Raw genomic sequence first — 22,083 nt, forward strand, 5'->3', positions numbered from 1 at the left:
CAATTTTCAGTAAATAAGCATTTAGCACATGCCACCAGACATAGAGCATAGAGAAAAGAAATTGAGTAGTCATGTGATTTAACAGTTGAGTGAAAATAGTCAATAGCCTGGCACAGATGTATTTTCTTTACATGCATTACAATTGCCAACCTATATGAGATTGCTAAATACAGGTCCCCATGCTGCTCTGAGTCACACATGAGCAGACTCCTGCACTTTTGCAAACCTCAGTGCTGTGAAGTCTTGTCAGACTCAGCGAAGCGTGGGGCAGACACAGCTGCCAGTGCCACACACTTCACAGGGCACAGCCCAGCTCTAGGCAGAAAACTGCTCAGGCTGCAGGGCATGGATTCAGCAGCATTGCCCACAGAGAAAGAGACTGGGGCTCAGCAGCCCCCAGAGGGGCTCCCTCAGGAGCCATCCCATTTCTGCCTCACTGGTACTGGAAAGAGGATGGAGGCTGAAGCACAGGACCAGCAGATGCTGGTGCTTTCACACTGGAGCAGATGGCTCAGAATAAAACTCAGGTTTTGTACTCAGGCTGCTAAGAAGCTTTGAGCTAGACCTGGCCAGAGTTATCAAGGCATGTTGAAATAAAACAGAATTTCACAAAGCCAGTATTTTACCTGTCCACAGCATAGGAACCAAGAACCAGGGCTTTGCTCTCCAGCCTGTTCTAGGCTGAAGGGAGGGGCAAAGGCAGCTTTATGTCAGCATAAGTGAATATGAACTGGAATGAGATTTGGCCAGCTTCCAGATAGAAGGCTACATGGAGCTCCCTCGATGCTCTCTAAACATGTACACTATTGACATTTTATTTCTCACCTCTTGTTCATGCACACTTAGCTTTGTGGCAGAGTTTTAAAAAGTAAAAACTGCTACATTAGATAAAAATTATAATTCCTCATATCCTTTATCCTCCTTTTTTAGCACATAGCTCTACAAAGGAAGTGGAAAAAAGTGATACATTAGACAGATGAGGATAATTCATTCTCATGGAAGTTATTTTCTGAATTTTTATTGGAAGAGGCTTCAAACTCTAATGCTGATGTTTCCTTTCTGTCCCGAACCTCCTCTTCTTATTAAGTACTTTAAACCTGGGGGTGCAGGAGGGTTGTAGTTTTATAAAAAATAAATTCTCCTTTTAAAGGTAGCATCACGGGGCCATTTATCAGCAAAACACTGCACCTGCTTCAAGGAAATTCTGACTATGACTTGTATATTCTCAGTTCTGCAGTTGAAAAAATGGAAGCACCTGCCTCAAAGTATGGTGAAGCAGATAAAATACCATAATAAAATGTGATATATAGTTGTTTATACTCTCAGACTTCATGTTGTGTCTTTAGTGCTCATGATCTGACTCATTTTCCCTTTCTGTGCCATGAGAAAGATGCTAAGCAAAAGCTGACTCCTGGAAATACTTGACATTCTTTTCAGGCTAATTTTGTCCTTAGCTTGGCTGAAACAGCTCATTTGGAACCACTCATAAAAGGATGTCTGCAGCCAAAAAGAGGGAATATTTTCACTTCAGAGAGCCCTGCTGTGTTACATTCTCTGATTTTCATCAAAACCAGACCATGTTTACTTGTCCTTTTGGCCTCAGAGTCAGGGTTTTTTCTTTAAATTTCTTCAGTTCTAAGTAGTTGTTTCACTCATTCCTGAGTTTCCCACAAAGACCTAAACAGTGGCAGTCTGATATAGCTTGGAGCACTTTCCTACATGCATCTGAAGTAAAAAAAAAACCACACCCAACCAAAAAGACCCTTAGCCCATAAACTCTTCAAAAGCAGTGCACAAGCCCACAAACACGTGTGTGATGTTGATAACATTGGCCAAGGGGATGGTTAGGTTGGGAAAGTCCTCTCAGACCATCCAGTCCAACTGTGACCAGGCAGCACCAGGTCAGCTAGACCCTGACACAAAGTGCCACATCCACTGCTTGCTGAACATCCCTCCAGGGATGAGACTCCACTGTCTCTGAGCTGCCCATTCCAGTGGGTAATCAACCTTTCTGTGAATTAACCTTTCTCCAATCCGAGCCTCCTCAGCCTTTCCTCCTAAGATTTGTGCTCCAGACCCAGAGAAGAGGAGGACTGTGTGCTGGGAAGCAGGGCAGGATGTGGGGTGGCCCAAGCAATAAAGGCAGTGGTGAGGGGGACAGTGCTCTTCGTGAGTCCTTGAGGGAAAAAGGCAAAAGGAATCCTGTGCACATTAGGAAGAACATTGCCAGCACATCAGAGAGGTGAGTCTGCACCTCTGCTCAGTCTTGCTGAGGCATATCTGGAGTGCTGTGTCCTGGTCTGGGCTCTGTGAGAGACATGGAGCTCCTGAAGTGAGTCCAGTGGAGACTATGGAGATGATGAAGGGAGTGGAACATCTTTCTTACAAGGAAAGGCTGAGGGAGCTGAGGCTGTTCAGCTTTGAGAGGGGCCTCATCCCGGCCTGTCCCTTCTGCAGGGAGGGCTCAGAGCAGGGCCCAGGCTCAGCTCCCGGGGCTCAGCAATGGCACCAGAGGAATGGGCAGGAACTGATCCCAGCACGTTCCACCAGAACATGAGGAAGGACTTTACAGTGCAGTGACTGAGCACTGAACAGATTGCCCAGAGAGAGTGTGGAGTCTCCCTCACTGGAGATGTTCCAGAACTGTCTGGACACAAATCCCATGCCATGTGCTCTGGGTAATTCTGCTTGAGCAGGGAGGTCGAACCACTGTGGTCCCTTCCGACCTGTCCGGTTCTGTGATTGTGTGAAGGGGGTGATGAGGGGAATGATGAGGAGGCTGATGAAGGGGCTGTGAGGGATGGTGAGTGGGTTATGAGAGAGGAGGCTGACTGAGGAGTGATGAGGGAGCTGTGAGAGGCTCATGAGAAGGGATTTGATGAGGGCAGTAATGAGAGGAGCGCTGAGGGGCGGAAGAGGCGTTTCACGCGAGGTCTAACGGGGGGCCAATGAGGGGGCCGATGAGGGTGTGCCGGGGGCGGGGCCGGGGGCGGTCCCTGCCCTGAGGGGCGGAGCGAGTTCCCCGCGCGGGGCGGAGCCGCGGCGGTGACGTCACCCCCGCCTGGCAACGGCGTGGGGGCGGTGGCGGCGCGCGGCTCTCGCGGGACTTGGCGCCCCCCGCCGTGGGCGGAGCGGAGCTGCCGGTGCCCGAGCTCGGCTGAGGCGGCAGCGGGAGCGGCGGGACGGGACGGGCGAGTGGCGCTTCTGCCCCGGGCCGCCCGCGGCTCGGAGCCGCCCCTTCCACGTCCGTAGCGCCACGGATGGAGCCGCAGTGCCCGGCTTGAGCGTGTCGGCGGGACCCGGAGCCGCTCCGCCGAGCCTGGGCGGGCGGTCGCAGCATGGGTGAGCGCGGCGGGGCGGGCGGCGGCACCGGCCCCCTCTTCCCGCTTCTTCGGGGGCGCCTTCGCCGCCCTTTGTCTGAGGGCGCGGACCCGCGGGGCCCGGGGCAGCCCCCGAGATGCCCGGGGCGGGAACGATGTCGGTGTCCGGGGCACGGTGGAGGAGCTGCCGGGCCGGCGAGTGCGGCAGGTGCTCGGTGAGCGCTCCCTCCTGGGAGAGACCGGGGCCGCCCCGTCCCGCCCGGCCGGTCCCAGGAGCTGCGGAGGGGCCCGGGCTGGGAGGAGGCGCGGGGGGTTCCGTGCGTTTCGGTGGGGAGAGCGAGGTGTACAATGGTACACCAATACCTAGTGCTGCTTGGAGGGAGTGGCTTGGTGAGCATAAAAGTTTTTATGGTTAAATCCAGCCCTTTCGCCTTTTTTTTTTTTTTTTCCACTCAGCGTCAATTTGAGCTGAGCCTTCGCCCATTTCTCCACCAAGGCGGAAACACTCTCTGTATTTTAAAGAGAGTGAGTGTAGACCCCCTGGGAATGTTCCTGTGTTCAGGATGTGCCAGTTCAGGTTCACACTGGGAACAGTCATTTGTGATGGGTCTGGTTTTTAGTGTAAGCATCGGCATAGGGAAGTATCAACGAGTGAACTTAAACACCGCTCTTGAGAGCCCTCTTTGCTTATTGCGACTTCCCCTTTATAGAGATTTCGGACCTCACTGGGGTCCAGAACGGTGCGCGGATCGGTTTGTCTGTCTGTCATACCTCCACCCTGCTCTGCTGTGCAGCACCGCTGTACTCGTGCAGAGTGTGTGCAGGGGCGCGGGTGGCTGCGGCTTCAGTGTCCTGTGTGCTTATGCTGCTCTGTGCAAACATGCTCCATCAGAACGGGAGTAAAGCTTTTTCAGTGGAAGGGTACCTGGGTTTTGGATAGCTTTTCTGCCTCCCCGTTGTGCATGGAAATGAAGTGCACGGTGTGCAGATCAAACGTGCAGTTAGTGAAGCGAGAAGCGCTCCTCATGGCTGGTGTTCTGCTGATTATCAAGATCTGCTTTCAGTGTGTTCATCTCAGTGGAAGTTGTCTTATGAGGTCAAAGCACACTTAAAATGAAATCTGAAAATAGAAAATGAAATTAGTGTTTTGAATTCTGGTAGAAGCCAAACATCTCACTTTTAGATGCTTTTTGTGATTATTCAGAATAGGTAAGACTTGCTCTTAATTTCTTTTCAGGCTGCATTGTTTTATTTGCAAGTGAGAAATCTCTGCCCAGGTCATTATAGTGGCCTGTGATGGTAGTTCCTAAAGCATAAAGGCTTAGTGTGCTAAGTAAACATATTGAACTCAGGCTGTAATATTGAAATGGGAAATACCTCAGGACTGACCTATGGTGGTAGGTTTGGGTTATTAACATCCTTAGTATACTCAATTAGTACAGTTAGGAATACTGTATAGGGACTGAGTCCAGTTCATGATTGTATGTGATTGTTCTGTGACGTGGTTTTATGTATTTTTGTCCTTAAGTTTCCTTTTCTAAAGGAAATCCTCTTCTGATGAGCATAATGAGCATGTTATTACTGTTCTAGATATGACTGAACTGAGGGGGTGCACACACTGTGAGTATTGCTGTTGTGTGGGTTATTTATTACCATAACAATTTGTGTGTATGTGCAGTTACAGAGCAGTTCCTGCCAGGATGGTGACCAAGCTCTAGAAAGGAGTGTATAATAATCCCAGAGCCTTTTAAACTTGGGATTTTCTCTGAAGGTGTTGTCCTTTATTCAGATTTTCAAGTATTTCTTTATTGTGGTCAGAAGAGGTGAGGAATGTACAATAAAACAAAAAAGTAAGAGTGGAAAAAGAAGTAACTGTAGTGTGCTCTGCACTCACTGTAATTAGTAGTTGCCTCCCAATTTATCTTGAGAAGTCATTAGTTGATTATTTTATTACTGGTCTCATGGTAGAGCTGGCTCTTGATAAGAGATTGTCTGTTTTGTCAGCTTGTGGAAGGGATTTTACATGTAAGAGGTGGCTTAGAGGGGAGTGTTGAGGTATCTTTGATGAACTCAAGGATTTTTGAGATTTATGGAGAAGTAAGAACAGCCAGTATGACTGGAGGAACCAAAAGGAGAAGGGCAGAAGTACAGAATGCCTTGGAAACAAATTCTTTCACGTTCTTCTGGTAGCTGGAAATTAATGTTTCAAGAGCATGTGTCATTCAGGCGTCTGAAGGATGGGGAGGGAGATGTGATCAGAGGTGACACACACAAGACCATATAAAGTTATTGGTAATGTCCAGTGACACCCTTGGGTCCTGTCATTATAATTCTCTACCTTCTGCACTAGAGTAATCATATGTGTATGACTCTAGAAACAGCTTGGTAAACAGATTAAAGGGAAAAAAATGTATTCAGATGTTCTAGGTAGAAAAGACTTTATTTATTGATTTGTCTTTTGCTGTTTTGGGTTGATATTAACTTGGAGAGATTAGCTTCCAGCTAACTGTCATATGGGTTTATAACTAAGAAGGAAACATTCCAGCAGCAGCTGATAAATTGCCACAGTGGAAAACTGCAATCCACTGAACATCTGTCAGTATCTTCTTAGCTATACGCATCTCCCCATCTTTTTTATTTCCAAAAATTTACGCAGACTTTGATTTGTGGTTCCCATGGTTAGTATATCTGCATTTGCTACATGTTCTCTTCAGAAAAAAATATAATTTTCAGATACTTTAAGAAAGCAGACATACTTCTTCATCGCCAACAGAATAAGTATAAATATATTTGGTCTACAGAGTAAGTTCATTGAACATGAAACTTGTGTGAAGCCTTTTGATAGCTTCATGTTGGCAACAAAAAACAATCTAGGAGGTTTTTGTAAGCAGACTTAATACTTTTGACATACTGCTGTGGAGACAGTGTCAGTTTCAGTATTCCTCAGTAGTATTCCAAGAACCTGTGAGAACATTACTTCAGGATTTGTTCTTCAATTCAAAAAGAAACAAAAACCCCCTCACAGAACAATCCCCCAACCAAAAATCTACTCCATACACCCCCAAGCAAATGGGGTAGGACAGATGAAGAGTCCTGCTGCTGCTGCTATTTTTACCAGGAAATATGTAAGGTGGGATGTGCAGTTGAGTGCATTTTGTAGAGTAAAATGATTATCAGAAGTTCAAGTTGTTGAAAAACCCTTCTGCACTCAGGTACTTGATGAGCATGATGTTGACCAGCTGTATTTGTGGTGGTCAGCAAAGTGGTTTCGTACTACCATTTTCTTTTTTGTAGACAAAACTATAAGGAAGGGTGATGTAAAACTGACTCTGGAAGATACATGCCTAAGCTACTGGGAAACCAGATTACAGTAACTGGGAAGAGTTGATGGATCCTGACTTTGGGTGAAGACTGAGCAGAAATTGCTTCAAAAGGTGCTAGAGATTCTGTCAGCTCAACTCTTGCCTTTTTTGTTTTTTGGGTTTTTTTCCCCCAAGAATGTAAGAACTGCTGTGCTGAGAGTCCTGACTGTGGAGACAGGCAGGGAGGAAAAGGATATGGAAGGCAGGTTTGTAGTGGAAAGTTTTTTTGTTTGTGTTTTTTTTTTTGTTTTTTTTTGTTTGTTTGGTTTTTTTTTTTTTGTTGTGTTTTTTTTTTTAATAAAAACCCCTAGTCTGGCAGTAAGTGATTATGAACTTTCTCAGAGGTGTTTGTGGTTTCACCAGATCTTTTTTTATACATAGTTCAAGTCCGTGGTTGTCCATCCCTAAGGGGCTCAAAAAAGCCTTGTGGTTTTTGCCAACCACTGTCTGTGACAGTGGGAATCCCTGTTTAGCATATATGGGAGTGAGTGGGGGAAATATGTCCTTTCAGCGTGAGTTTTTTTTGCCCTGAAACTGCTCCTTGTTCTGCCAGACTTCTTTGTGTTTTTGAGAAATGGTGGGTGATTGTTTGGTGGCTTCATACTGACAAGTCTCTCTCTACATGTACTTTTATCATGTGCCAGCCATTCCAGGTGCTGGTCACCTTTACTGGATAGTTCATTTAGTATTGATAATTTTTTCCTCTTGTTGAAAAGAGTTTTTCATGTTATTCAAGAGTTAACTTTGTGTAGGGGTGGAATTATATTTAGTGTCTTGATTTCTTTTGTTTTTCTAACAGTTCTTGAGAGCTTTAGTTTCAGCTAGGTAGGACTTTGCCCTCGAATTACCCTCACCTTCACAGGCTGTCTCCATTGTCTGCCTGTGCTTGTTTTTTTTCCCTTAGTGGGTTTTTGTTGCATAAACACAGGAAATGTGTGGTCGGGCACACTGTGCTGTCTGGGGCTAAGCGAGGTGGCTGCTCTGTCCTGCTCTGGCTCTCACAGCTCTGCTCTTCTCATTCATTTTGCTTCCTCGAGATGCTGTCACATGTGGCTGCTGGTCTGCTAGTTCCTTAACCTGGCTTGATAAAAATGATTTGTTAGGAAAGAGCAACAATGAAAAAGCTTCAAGTGACCTGAAATCATCTTGACAGAAGTGGTGAGTCAATCAGGTGAAATTTGTTGCTAGTGGGTCTGGGTTGTAGCGATTTCTATCAGCTGTGATTGCTCTCTGGGCACTTAAAATGTGTTCTGGGCCTTGGCAGGGGTTTAACCTTTTTCTTCTGCTCCTTTTAAAGTGGGTATTTGTTTGTCTTTTTTTAAACTGGCATCCTGTAATTTGTAAGGTAGCTAAATTCCATTCTGCTTTTTCTTTCCATAATGTTGTTTTTTGTTTGTGGTCTGAGTTGTGAATGTGCTAATGATCTAAAATGTTCCCAGCATTCAGTGGAGGTGGTGCCTGAGCCTTTGCTTTCCCTTACTTTGGATGTGGGATGGTGAGAAACAGATTTCCCCAGTGCTGTGGTGTGGGAGCGCAACTCTGCTTGAGCATCACCCGTGGCTGTCCTGGTGCACTGGTGACTGCAGGACTGAAGTACTAAAACTGCCTTTCCAGTTGCCTATTTTCTGATGTGAACTCTTGCTATGTTAACAAGTGTCCTTTCACCCTAAATTATTCCCTGTTTCCCACCATAAACTTCAGACTTCATTTCACCAGCATGGCTATTTACTTTCTCTGACTAATGACAGTAAGAGTTTTTGGGTGGGATTGTGTTTTACTTCACTACTTCCATGCAGAATTGCCTTTCTTCATATACAATCAGTATGAAATACTTCTTTTTCAGAAATCTTGAACAAAGAAAAGGATACATTGCAGATTTTTGAACAAAAATTTAAGTCTTGCCACTGCCAGAGTCCTAAATCAGGCTGAAGGAAAAATTGCAGTATGTGTCTGTCTGCCAAATGAGTTAAATCTTTCCACTTTGGGGTGATGTACACTGTAGAGAGTATAATATAAGGTAAATATTAAGTTCACTTTTCTTAAAGGAGTATTTATTGCCTATAATATGCTCATGACCCTGAGATTGGCTCAGCTCATCAGAGCCTGGTGCTAAAAACAGCAAGGTTATGAGTTTAGTCCCTGTATGGGCCATTTATTTAAGAGTTGGACTCAATGATCCTTGTAGGTCCCTTCCAACTCAGAACTTTCTGTGAAATCTGTATTAGACCAGGACTGCTTTCAGCAGAATAAATTAGAATATAATATTTTGAATAATTTAAAAAATGAAGCATTTTCCTGTAATTTCAGCAGTTTATGCAGTGCTGAGCTGTGGTGTTACAGATGAGGGCTGCAGTTGCTTTCCACTTAGTGCTGAAGAACTTTGTGATTGCAAATTGAGTTTAAATTTGACATTGTTGTTGAAGAAACTCAAAATGAATGTTATTGCTTTCTAGTTTTAACTAGATAAAGTGTTGCTTTAAATTATTTAAATGGCTTAAGACTGCACTGTTTCTTAATAGTAAATAAATCCCTGTAAACATGGTACATTTTGTCATTAGAGGCAAATGGTTTTGGAATTAAGCAGTGCTGGGCAATCTCATTATTTTTGCTTCTGCAGCAGCTGTGAATAGGTTTTTGTGGATGGCAGTTATTAATGATTTTTACTTTAATTTTAAATAAAGCAGTTTTGCTAGAGTTCCTGGAAACTTGCCTGACTTACTATTTAAAGAAGACTTTTAAGTCATCAGTTTCTGCCTCCTTGATAAAGTTACTAAGTGGTTGGCCTTTGTCAAATGTTTTTGACTGTGGATATAGTTTGATCTTTTTAAGCTGGCACTGGAGTTAAGTCTGAGCCTTTGCTTACCTCTGACTAATGAGCATTGTTCTCTTCCCTTGCTTGTATGAACCAAATAATCTGAAACTTCCCTGTCTTTCTGAATCAGCTTTCAGCCAGGCTGGCTGTCCAAAAACTGAGACTGAGCTCATGGCTGCAGGAGGAGGATGAGGATGCTACTGACACTGATACCAGCTTTGGCACACTTACAGCAGTTGTCAGTTTGGACACAACAGAAGTTTTGTGTCTTCCAGTTTTGGCTCTTCATTTCAATTGTGCCTGTATTGGTAACACACCAGTGTAGCTTCATTCCTCTTAGTGTGTTTTTATTTCCCTAAGTTGCACTGTTTCTTCATTTTTCTGGAAAAATATAAAAGCAAACATTCTTGTCAGAATGTTTCAAGTTGTTTCTTCTCAATGCATCTTTGGCACTCAGGGAGAAGGGTCTCCCTCTTTACTGCTTGAAGAAATAAAACCACTAGTTTCATGAAGTGGGGAAGAATCTCACCACTTAACTCTGAACTTGCACCTTGAGCTATGAACAGATTTGTTTGAAGGCTGCTTTGCATATAATCTCCCTTGTCACACTGTGGGTGCAGTTCCAGGCTGTGCTTTAGAGATAACTCCAGGCTGCTGCTGGAGCTGTGCAGCGCCTGTGTCTGGCTCCAGTGGCCATGGGCCCTGCTGGGAGCTAATCAGCTGCCTGGTGGGGGGAAACTCCTGTGCCAGCTTGGCCATCATGCCAGCAAGCTGGATGGCCTCACTGGCTGCAGTCCTTACCTCTTGGGCAAGAGAGTGGACAGAATTTCAGGAGTCAGGGAATGTAGAATATTTTTCCTTTTCCATTTTAACCTGCAGTTACTTACAGTTTGCACTAGATCCATGCTATAATTCCATAAGTTTCTTCGGTGTGTCTATATTAATTTTTCTCCCTAAGTGTTCATGATCAACCAAACTGGTTATTTCACAGCATTCTTTTTCTGAATCTTTAAAGGGTTTTTTTAATCCCTCCCAATCCATTTTAAGCCAGCCAAATGTTCCTTTTAAACTGTACCTCTAATTTGCATTTTTTAATTGATTTAATAATACCTTTACAGAGAAAATAGATTCTAAACAGTTAAAACCTGTTACTGAGGTGCCTTTTATATTTCTGTAGGTGTTGGTTTTGGTTGTTCTCAATAATGTGTATGTCTAGAGAAGAGACATACACATATGTAAAGACATACAATATGTAAAAGTATGCATCTGTTCTTCTGTATCCTGATTTTTTGCAATTGGGCTGGACTTGCAGTGTTCCCATCACTTAAATGCTTTTATGTAGTTTGTGTTTTTAGCACTATCATAAACCAGTAAATGGAAGATTAAGTAGAATAAGCCTGCCTAAAACTTGAGGTACATCACATTGCTATTTGCACTCGTTTTAACATCTAAATGTTTCTGTCAGGGAAGTTATTAATTGCTAGAACAAACTGCCAGGAGAATGCTAGATCCATCATTTCTTGGTATGATCAATCCCTGGATAATGCAGATATCAGTGTGTTCTTTAATCTCCCCTTTTGGCAGGTTTAGTGATCATGTGTCCATACAATGATCTAGTCCAAGACACTGGCTAAGGCTGAATCCAGCTGGAAGAGAACCAGCTGGTTGATTTGGCAGCAAAATAGACTGACACACCCTGGAGCAGCACAACTGTGAGAGCAGCACAGGGGAAGAGGTGGTGAAATGAGAATGAGTACGGAGAGACCATGCAGGGTCACTGCTTTAGCCTCAGATTGGAGTCACTGTCAAACTCTGGTCTCCGTAAGTGACTAAAGCAGTCCTTCCTGGAAAGCAGAGCCTTGTCTGTTTCCCTTTCCAAAGAGGTTCAGTGAAGAATATTCTTTTGTTGAGAGATTTTGGTACAGGACTTGACAAAATTAGCAGGATTTACAAGCTGCATGAGTGTCTGCAGGGTGAGCCATGGGCTATTTGTTTGAAACCTCAGTGTCCTAAGCAACACTTCTTGCTGTGTTTAGCTGAGTTGGTGCTGTTCAGAAGCCAGGTGGAATGAGATGCTGTGCTGCAAGTGGGGCAGTGGAAGTGCTGAGGTGAGCAAGGCTTTTGAAGCCATGAAGATAAAAGCAAATATGTTAACCCCATGGTCTCCTGGGTATGGTAGATAAACAGGCAGCGGATTTTCTTGAGAAGTGCAAACAGCAGAATGTAGCCTTTTAATTAAGGATAAATTATCGTGAACTGTGCTGTTTTGCTCTTGAAAATCAAATACAGGACTTCCTTTGCCTGACCCGCAGGTTACTGAAAATACATCTCATCCTTCAGCACAGGGAAGGAGAGTCTCTGTGAAGGGGAAGATTATACTAAAAACCACTACATTGACACATTCACATTATCAGAAGCCTAAGTATAACATGGTCTGCTTTTACAGCCTACCAGTATCTGAATAAGGATGTGGGGTCAGGAGGTAGGGGAATTGGAAACTATCTCTCTTTGCAGCTTGAGGAGAGCTTGAAGGCATTTTTTAAATCATTGCGTGCTATAGGATGTATATATAAAAATTAACTGTGTGGGGTTGTCAAGTAAAAGCACAATTAAGAGTGTATAAAATTGCTTCCTCTTGTTTTCATGTGCTCATCACCTTACTAGATGCTTATTTTGTGGAAGAGTTTGCTGTTTCAGTCTTAGCACTTCATCCTTACTGAGAGAGAACTATAAGGTACATGTATGGATCGTAATGTAAATAGCTTCTAATGTGTAGGTTGTAGGAGAAAACCTGCCCTGATAGATAACCAGTAACAGAAAGCCTCAGGCTGGATGAACAGTAGATGAAATAAAGCTGTTTATGAAACAAGAGATGTGCTGTCAGTACAATAAGGCACAGCCTGCCATCTCCATGCAGCAAGGAGACTGGAGTGATTTCCCATCAACACAGAGCTGCTGGATCCTGCTGTTCACTGCTGTATCCTGGTTTTTCAGTTCTGAGCAGTGACTGAAGTCGTAAATCCTGACCTTGGTGTTTGAAAAAGCTGAGGTTGTATTGCTGACTTTTCTCTCTTGATTTCACTTTTTTTTTTTTTGTGTGTATGTTGCTGGGTTCCCAGGATTATGCCTGTACTTGTGAATATGTGGGAACAACCAAGAGTATTTCCTTTGTGTTTCTGAAATCCAAACTACGCCTTCAAGTGACTGTGTTGAGAACAGTGGAGGTGAGGGTTGGCTTTCTGTGAACTTGCCTCAGGTGCTTTGTCTCCTGATGGCAGCAACTGCTATCCCTTGCTTTTCTGCTATCCCAGGCTGCTTTTCATGAACTCCTGTAAGGCCTCTGATCCCTTCTCAAATTCTTCAAATACCAATGGTGATGTTACTATCAATTAACTCTGTGAGACACAGCACATGCTGTAGCTGCTTCCAAGCTGCATATTTGGTGATCAGCCAGCCATCAGGTGAGAAGGATAAGTGTTGGGGCAGTCCTGAAGTCTTTGCCTTGGAAGGACTGAGATTTGAGTGCTTCAGTGCTGACTCTACAAAAAAAACTAAAAATAAAAAAATATACAGCTCTTTCTTTAGAGATGCTGCTCTTCTGGCATGTTTCAGCCAAATGGGTGTACAGGGGAAGAACTATTGGGAGTGAAGCAGGAGGATGGGCAGGTAGGGATGCTCACATTACACTGATTTCTTCAAATGCTCAAGATTATGACCAGGTACCTAAAAACTCTCCAGTGAATGGGGTGGGGGATGATTGGTGTGCTGCAGTAGTAAGGAACTGTCTGCCAGGGGGCACAGGCAGGACAGTAGCCAGCAGGTGATGGGAAGTGGTTGTTCCCTACTCCCTGGCACTCACAGGCAGGCTGTAAAATACTGTGTCCAGTTTTGCTCCTCCCTCCCCTCAAATGCAGAGGGAATGCCACTGAACTGGAGAGTTGAGGGTGGTTGGGAGGCTGATGCATATGGTGTGCAAGGAGTAGGTGTAGCCTGCAGAGAACAACCTACTCTCCTTGGAGGCACAGTGAAAAATTATGAACCAGTGCCTGCAAGTTAGGGCAGAGGTAATTCCCACTGAATATAATGTAGAAAAATTATTATGAGAATTCAGTATCAGAAAAAGGTGCTTGTGGTAGCTGTTTTATCTCCATCCTTTCAAGGCTTCTAAAATAAAGCTGGACAAAGCCTTGAACCAACCTCATTTGACTTTGGGATTAACCTTGTTCTGACCAGTTTGGAATAAGTAAACTCCAGAGGTCTTTTGAAACCCTATTTTCCTGTGATTGGAAGCATTGCAAACCATGCAGAATGAAATAATGATCTTAATAAGAATTACTTAAATCCTTCTAAATACATGTGGAAATGGATATTTGAAGGACTTGCTCTTTGAACTTTTAGAACATAATTGACCTAATGAAACAATTTTGCCTCCTTTAAAACTGATTGAGATTGTAGGGTGCCCTTGAGCATCTGCTGTTTTGACTGGCTTTTGTGAAATCCATTTCATAGAGATTTCTTTCTGTGCTTTTCCATCAGATGTTCAGTTTATTTTCTTGACTAAAATGTCCACAATAAAAAGTAAATGAACTTTATGTCACAATTAGTATGCCCTGACAGCATGGAGTCAGATACACACACTTGTTCCTGTTGTAATGCTAAGCATATTTTGTGGTTTTTGCAAAATTCCAGTCTGGGACCATTCAGACTCTTGCATCATGTCTGTTTTTACAGATGAAGGGAACACTTTGTGCATGCTCCAAATAATGCTTTTAAGTTCCTGTAAATTTATTTCAAAGCCAGATTCTTGCCATGTTTGCACAAGTACTAATTGTCATTCAGAATTAGAGATGTGCCAAATTGTAGGCTGTCTGTCAAAGCATTTCTGCATTTCTTCAGAGCGTAAAAGGAGTTTTCATTTAAACCCAAAAGGCTTTAGGAGATTTTCTTGTTTTCATAACTCTTGAATTCATAACCCGGAGCTATGATCATGGTGTCCTTTTTGGCTAGGAGACTCCTGGACAAAAAAATCTGCAGAAGAAGCTGAAGCTTTTATAGTAGTGTGGAGTCCTAACAGAAGAAAGGAAACTTCAAATACAGTTTTTTATTTTTCAGGGGAATGACTTAAAAGAGTTTTCAGATAAGCAACAGCTTCAAACTTATTTTTGTGAGCTAATTATGTGTTGAAAGCTTTAAGGGAACATGAATAAATATGGCGTTGACCTTAAGGTACTTTCACTGCTTATTTGGTGCTTTGGATTTGAACAAAATATAGATGAGGTATGATTCTTTTGTTCTTCAGTGCTTTTTGGCATGGCTTTGTTTTAGCAGAACTTGTAATTTGGTGTTTTGTGACTCACCTTGAATGTTTTGCCAAATAGATGTTATAAAATTAACTTAAGGGAAGGAACAGAGGAAGAGGCATAAATCTATATATGGAACAATGTCTGAGTCATGGCTTCAGAAAATGTGGTGTGGTTTTTTTAAAATACATTCCCCTGTGCCCTCAAAGATCCCTGGTTTTCTCTGCAATGTGAATTAGTAGCATTTTTTCACTTCCGCTTGTGGAGACATTGGCTGCCTTTCCTGCAGGTGTCACCTCTCATTTCTGGGCTGGTTTCTTGCTCTGAGCTCTGCTCACACTGAGGGAAATCGCATGTAGCACAAACCATCACTTTCTGCTCCATCAGAAGCACTTCCCAGGCAAAATGTTTTGACCTCCCCTATCCTTATAAAGTATTAAATACCTGGAGGTAGTTGAGGTTTTATTGTAATACTTCCCATTTATGTCTTGTGCTATAAAGGGAAGAGCCCAGCAATGCTGCTCGTAGAAGTGGGGGGTTAAATTAAATCCAAAATTGTAAAATTTATTAAATTTATGACTGAGTTTAAGACAAGTATTTCTGATAATATTGGAGGAGACACGATGGGGTTCTTCTTCTAGAGCTGATAAATCTGGAGTGCGGTATCCCTAAAACATTTTTCTTCCCATCTGGTTGTCAGTGGTGACTTATCATCAAAAGCACAGTTGTAAAATTATGAGGGTATGTGTGAAGACAATTTGCTTTAGGTAAGTGAAAATTGACAAACATTCAATTTTCAGTTGTGTTTTATCTTATACAGTGTTAAGCACTATAATGCACTCCAGAAGATTACAGGAACCTGGAGTGGGAAAATGAGGCATATGTGGTTTGTGTCTTTCAGAGCAGGCTGCTGGGCAGGGTTTCTGCTATACTTTCCTTCCCAAAGTCTCTGCTAATTGCACCCAAGCTGGCACAAGAAACTGATGTTTGAGGTGGTTGCTGTTAGAATGCAATGAGTTTCTCATTAGTTAAAATAATTTGGGAGGAAAAGCCTACATTTTAAGCTGTTTTCAACTGTTCATTTTCCTAATTATTTCAGGCATTCTTACTGGGCTTTAAAATTCAACACAAACTTTTTATTAAAAATGCATGGTGAGTCATATCTTGGAGAATGCATCAGTGCCTTACCCAATCTAAAAATGCCAGGCGGATCCAGGGCGGCTTCCAGATGGACGAGTTCTGTGCTGACAGACCCAAGTCTCCTGGCTTTAGACTGTCTCAAGGGTAGACTGCTATTTTTGTTTTTATTTTCCTTTTTTTTAGGCAAGCTATGGATGTAGAGGAATTGTTGCTTTAAGTGGAAAGCTAGAACTGGGTAATGCAGCACAGAGCAAGTTACAAAATAAGTAAGGAAAAATAGCGGATACTGCAGGGTGGACAGAAAGAAAAGGAAAAAGAAACTTTGAATAAAGTTGCCTTGTCACAGACTTGAGACACTGGCACAGACTGCTCAGGGAAGCTGCAGATGTTTCATCCCTGGAAGTGTTCAAGGCCAGGCTGGATGGGGCTTGCAGCAGCCAGGTCTGGTGGCAGGTGTCCCTGCCCATGGATGTTCTTTAAAGGTCATCCAAGCTATCCTGTGATTCAGGCACAAATGTATTTTATGATGTTTTTTGTTATAAAACATACAAATAAATTAACAAATCCCTGCCATTAGCATGTTCTTTTTCAGCGACATCCTGTAACTTTGTCAGATTTCTTATAAGAGAGATCTCTCATATACCTCACTGAAGTTTCTTACTTACACTTTTGATTTTACCTTTACAGCTGACAGGAAATTCTGCAAAAGCTGGCCAAACTGAAATTAGTCTCAGGCACTAAGCACTTCTCCCAAAAGTACCTTCTCACTGCAATGCCACTGACATCCAAATCACAAACTCTCAGACAGTACAATCCCCAGCCAGCTCCTGGTGCTGTCTCACCACCCTCAGCAGCAGGGGTTCCTTCCTGAGGTCTAATCTGAATTCCCCCTCTGTCAGTTTAAAACAAGTGCCTCTAGTCCTGTCAGTACAGACCTTGGGAAAAAGTATATGCGGAAAGGATGTAATAAGGTAGTTATCACTAGAAAGGAGAAAATGTGGTGAGACCAAATGGGAAAATAGCAGAAGTGCCTTTGTGCCAGCTTGTTCCTTCCTCTCTTGCAATGGTAGTTTTTTTCCCTTTAAGCTCAAAGGACTTAACGTGGGAAGCTGACAGTAGCTGGGCTGTTGGTGCTCAAGTGTGGGGAAGCAAAGACTCACCTGAGATAGGAGATACTGAGTTTCAAAGTTGCTTTGTTGCCATTTTTTGGTTTGCATGTTGTTGCTGGTTTTCTCTTTGGTGTGTGTTTATTCTGACTTAATTATTTTTTTTCCTAAAAGCTATCTTTATAGCAGTTTAAAATATCCTCGGTGTAAGCACTAGAGAGTACTTACAAAGTTTTTAACAGGTCTTGTAAACTGTCACATATCCAACAGTTCTGGCTGGTCAGCCCATGTGCTGAGGAAGCAGAAAGGGGTTTGTTGGGAATTTAGCCTGAATGCAGCAGTGTCTGACTGCCCTCACTCATCTAATGCTGTTTTGAACTGCTGAGCCTTCTTAGATGGGGTGTGTTGAAGAGAGAGTGAAGGCTCATACTCACTTCAACATGAAGTTACTTTAAACAGAGCAAATCCTGTTGTATCCAAACTGAGTCCCCACTGGGTGACAGCAGGGTGTTTGTGGTGCTTCCAGAGACTGGGTGGACATAGCTGAGCTGGTTTTATGTAGAATCAGCTTGGGTCCAACACTGTGTTTGTATGTATTGGAGGCATCCTGCTTGAAAGGATTGTTTGTTTGTCCAGCAACCTGAACTAATAAATTGTACAGATTTAGGTTCTCTGTCTTTGAAATAATGCATGACTGGAATAATTAGCTTACAGCTCTTTGGGAATTGTGTATGCTTAAAAGAAAATGTACATAAAACAGCATGAAAATATTTCTATTTTATTGGCATTGTGTTGTATTACTATAAACTAATGAAAGAATTCTCATGGCTCTGGGCATTTTGCTTAAAATAAGACCATAAGTCAATATTTGAATAAATGAGGTCAGCATTGTCTTAAACTGCAGAGAACCTCCTCTGCCACATCCCTTCCTTGTGGCAGCAGAGTTTGCTTGGCTGGCACATGGGATCAAAACTTCAGGAGCAGGAGGAAGTGTGACTGCTTGGGGTACAAAGCTGTTTATCTGGTCTGGAGCTGCACAACTGGTGTGGCTCCCTGGGGAGGAGGCGCAGGTAGAAATGGCTCTGCCATGTGTCACTGCCACTCCAGGGGCTGTACAGGAGACACCCGACCTCCTTCTGAGCTCCTGTGAAGGTAAAACATCTCATTGGTGATGCTTAATGCTTGCTGTAGCCCTTGTGATGCAACTGTTTGTAAGTCCTCCACGTGGAATGTGAGGTGATGGCTCTGCATAGCTCAGCCCAGTGAAATGTCTGCTCTTCTGTGTGGTGTGGCTCAAAACTGGTGACTGTACAGTTAAATATGTGTGGACTGTATGGTCTCCATTAGCCAATGACACTTGTTCAGTTTCTTAATAGCACGGAACTGCATCCTTACCATCAGAGTTGACAGGAATCCAGTGGCCTTAAATCAATGATGTGTTATATTAGGATGTGATTTCATGGCAGATATTGGCTTTGAGCAAAGCAGCAAGTGGTGAGGGGCAAGTTGAGTGGATCTGTAGGGGGAAATTGCTTGTTTGAGGGACCATATTCAGATTTCAAGTTTTGGACATTTTTATATCATTGTAGTTTTAGTCTTGTCCCATGAACACAATGCCTGTTAAAGATTAACGTGCATTAGGTGTGTTCCTGGGTTTAGTTTCAGTGAAAATTCCAGATTACTTTGTGAGACTGTTCCACACTGAACTGAACCACCACAAATGAGGGTGGTTTGGAGCTTCACTGAGCAGGGTGCTCCTGATCTGGGATGTAACAGGGATGTAGAGGTTGATCTAAAGTGGGTTTGAAGCAGTCCTATGTCTGACCCTGCAGAGAGACATCTTAAGGAGATAAACTTACAGAAAGTTGTCACTACAAGCTTTCTCTTGAACTGTTTTATTTATCTGATTCCCCAGTATTATAAATAACTACTAATTTAAGTAGAGAGCAGGGGAAGGGACCACTGAATGCACACAGAAGAAAGCAGGGGATCACAACATCCTTGGGTTAAGCTGTCTTGGAAATACAGCTCCATGGGTTTTCCTGCTCTCTGTTGGTGATGTAGCTTTATTGGGCACCATGAGAAGGGAAGTAGGAAATACTGAATGTTTCCATCTGTTCAAGGTTCAGTCCCTCAGGTGTTTCTCACTTGGATGGTTATTGGGGTGTGAAGGGAAGGACTTCTGCACAAGACCAGTGCTCTGAGTGGTTTCCCTGATAGTGGGAAATGTGAGGCGCTCCCCTCCTCAGATTGAGGGAGAGCAAACCTACATCTGAACCCCAAAGGAATACTTGGATCTTTGGGGAACAGGTCATTCTGGTCATTTGTAATCAGGAGTGTGAAGCAGATGCAGAGCCTGGAGGAAGCCTGGCTGCAGAGCAGTGGGAGCTCTTGGCCAGGAGGGATTTTTCTTTGGTTCCCAAACCCTGGTGCCCACCTTGTGCCTGTGTCTTTACAGGAGAGCTTTGTAGACAAAGCTCACAGTTTTGAGGTCAGGAGCTAGAATTTTAAGGGTAATGGGAAGTCTGTCAGGCCTTTCTATTTAAGCATCTGGGTTGTCATGAATGAGTCAGGTCTGGGTGACAGGAAATTATATGGTATTGAAGTGGAAAGAAAACATTCTTATAATCACGTCTTATGTTTAACACTTACCGAAGTGTTTTCATTGTTCAGCGTTTAAACACCTGAGCTACTTTTTCAGTGTTAAGGTCTGTCTTAAGTGGCTGAACATATACTACTGTATTAGTATTAAACCAGCTGGAATTCCCATAGCTCATCAATGGTAGAAGCATTTTTGTGGGAAAGCAGTTGGAAAGATCATTCTCCTTAAGTTTGGCACCTGATTTTGAAAGAGTTGTGAAGAAGAGTATGGTAGTGAAAAGGGTAAGATTGTGTCCTCTGTGGTTTTTTGTCTTTAGCCTAAACTTGGTCTGCTATAAAATAAAATATCTTTGTAACTCTATTCATACATAATAACAAAATTGTTAGGCTTTGTTTTATAAGAGACTAAACTTGGCTGGTTTTACATGATAAATGTACAAGTGGAAATAACAGTACTAATGAAGTTTTAGACATCTAGCAGCTGTCTGTTGTGATAAATTGGAAAAGTAAAAGCTCAGTTTCTAACATAACTGCAGTTCTGCTGGCAAGGTACTTCTGGAGGTCACACGACTTTCCAGGGTTGTTGTTCCAATAAATGACTTTGAACTGGCCTGAAACCTGCCTGAAGAGACCTTTATGGAGCACTGCAGCAATTCTTGCTGCTTCACATTGAACTCTGTCCCTCCAGGCCTGCAGCAAGTTTCAGCAAGACTTCCCAGTATATACAAGGATTTCAGTCATCTGATGAATCCCTCTCCCCTCTTTTTAAAAAAATGTATAAGCTATTAAAGTGTATTTTCAATGGAATTTATTTTAAATCTGGTTTGTCTTTTTTTTTGTCTACTACAGAAAAGTCACTGGGTTCTGACAACATTGTAATACCCTAAACAAAGTACCAAGAATGTGAAATTGTGCTCTTTGCTGGATGTGTGCCTATTTCTGTTGAAGACACGGGCATGCTAGAATTTTGATATATTTTCCACTCTTCCTTGATTTGTGTTTTGATTTCTATTTTAGGGCTACCAGAGGGACTTAGTTACCTCTTATAGGCAACTTCAGAAAGTATCTGAGTAGCTGAAGGCGTCCTTTGTTTAAAATCAGAGAAGATGGGTATAATGTGGCCATGCTTTTTGGGAGACTTGGCCTCTGCCTTGGCACTGTGATGTAGTTGGCAGAAGAGCTGGTTGTGTAAGGTTTGGACAAGTGGGGAGTCCAGCTGTGCCAGCAGTGGCTGAATGCCTGGTGCAGGCAGTGTTGCTGTCTTGGCTGACAGTGGGAGCTGTTTTGTCAGAGGTGTTAGGTAGGACACTTTGTGCTGTGGGGAATAGCATAGTCTGTAGCTGCTGCTGACTGGCTTTGATGGGTTTGGTGTGTTTTATCTCAGAATCAACCAGGTTGGAAAAGACCTCTGAGATCATGGAATCCAACCTATGACCAAACACCATCCAGACCACGAAGTGCCACATTCAGTCTTCCCTTAAACACTTCCCTGGGCTGGCCATTCCAATATATGAGCACTCTTTTCACCCTTTTATGAAGAATTTCTTACTAATGTCCAACCTAATTGTTTCACTCTTGTTTTGTTAGTGAAGTTGTCATCTTATTAAAAAAGCAAGAGCTGAGCAGACCCCTCCCACAGAGCCATCTTCCTCCAAGTATATCCAGTCAATAATTTTTTTTGTAGCTCTGTTGCTTTAATCAGTCAGTTGCCCCTGAAAATAGGTCAGAACCTTCAAAAAACACCATCTGGAAGGTTTTCTGAGTACGTCGGAAAGCTGTCATCAGATGACAGTGTGTTTATATATGTTTAAGTGGCATTTGTTTGTTTTCATTTTGTCCCACTGCCTCTTGTGTTTTCATTGGGCACTGCTTGGTCTTTTCCACACCCTGATTGATGAGATATCCCTGAGCCTTTTCCCAGCTCTTTCAGCCTTTCCTTGTATGCAGATACTGTGAAAACTCAGGAGAAAGTTGTCTGCCTCTCTCAGGTGAACTTTAGTGTTTCTGGATGTGCTAGAAAAGCACAGTAAACCTCACAGTGTTCCTGCTTAAGCCTAAGACTATTTTTCATTTGAGACTTGATCGTTATGGACTTTAAGCTCCAGATAATTGATTTGAGTGAGGTTTGAAAAGGAGAAAGCAGTGTAAAAAAGCAGAGGGCAGATAAGATAGGGGGATTTGATAGCTTGTGTTGCTGAGGGGTTCTGCACCTTCTACCAGTTGAGAATTTTTAAAAACAGTTTTGACCAGCTTATACTGCTGGAATCCACCTTACTGCTGACTGATTGCAGTGTATCTGTTCTTGAGTAAAACTTTTAAAAGTGAGTACCTGAAGCATTCAGAACTAGTACAAGCATTAAGAAGTATAATCAGTAAACGAATGTAATTTCTAGTTAGTGTTATTATAAGGAGTTGTGATTCCTTAAAAACATTTTCTGTCAT

The 22,083-nt window shown here is 42.9% G+C and overlaps 1 protein-coding gene across 2 annotated transcripts in view; it reads left to right on the forward strand.

Moving 5' to 3' along the window:
* Positions 1-3,167: 3,167 nt before the first annotated feature.
* Positions 3,168-22,083, forward strand: part of CD2AP (CD2 associated protein) — a 77,488-nt gene continuing 58,572 nt past the window's right edge. The window contains exon 1 of one of the 2 annotated variants that reach the window (XM_036380686.1): positions 3,168-3,342. In XM_036380686.1, the coding sequence (XP_036236579.1) occupies positions 3,339-3,342 (4 nt within the window). In that variant the 5' untranslated portion in view covers positions 3,168-3,338. The remainder of the gene's footprint in view (positions 3,343-22,083) is intronic. The other variant, XM_036380685.1, reaches the window with a different exon arrangement.

Source organism: Molothrus ater, chromosome 3, assembly GCF_012460135.2.
Source record: "Molothrus ater isolate BHLD 08-10-18 breed brown headed cowbird chromosome 3, BPBGC_Mater_1.1, whole genome shotgun sequence".
NCBI lineage: Eukaryota > Metazoa > Chordata > Aves > Passeriformes > Icteridae > Molothrus > Molothrus ater.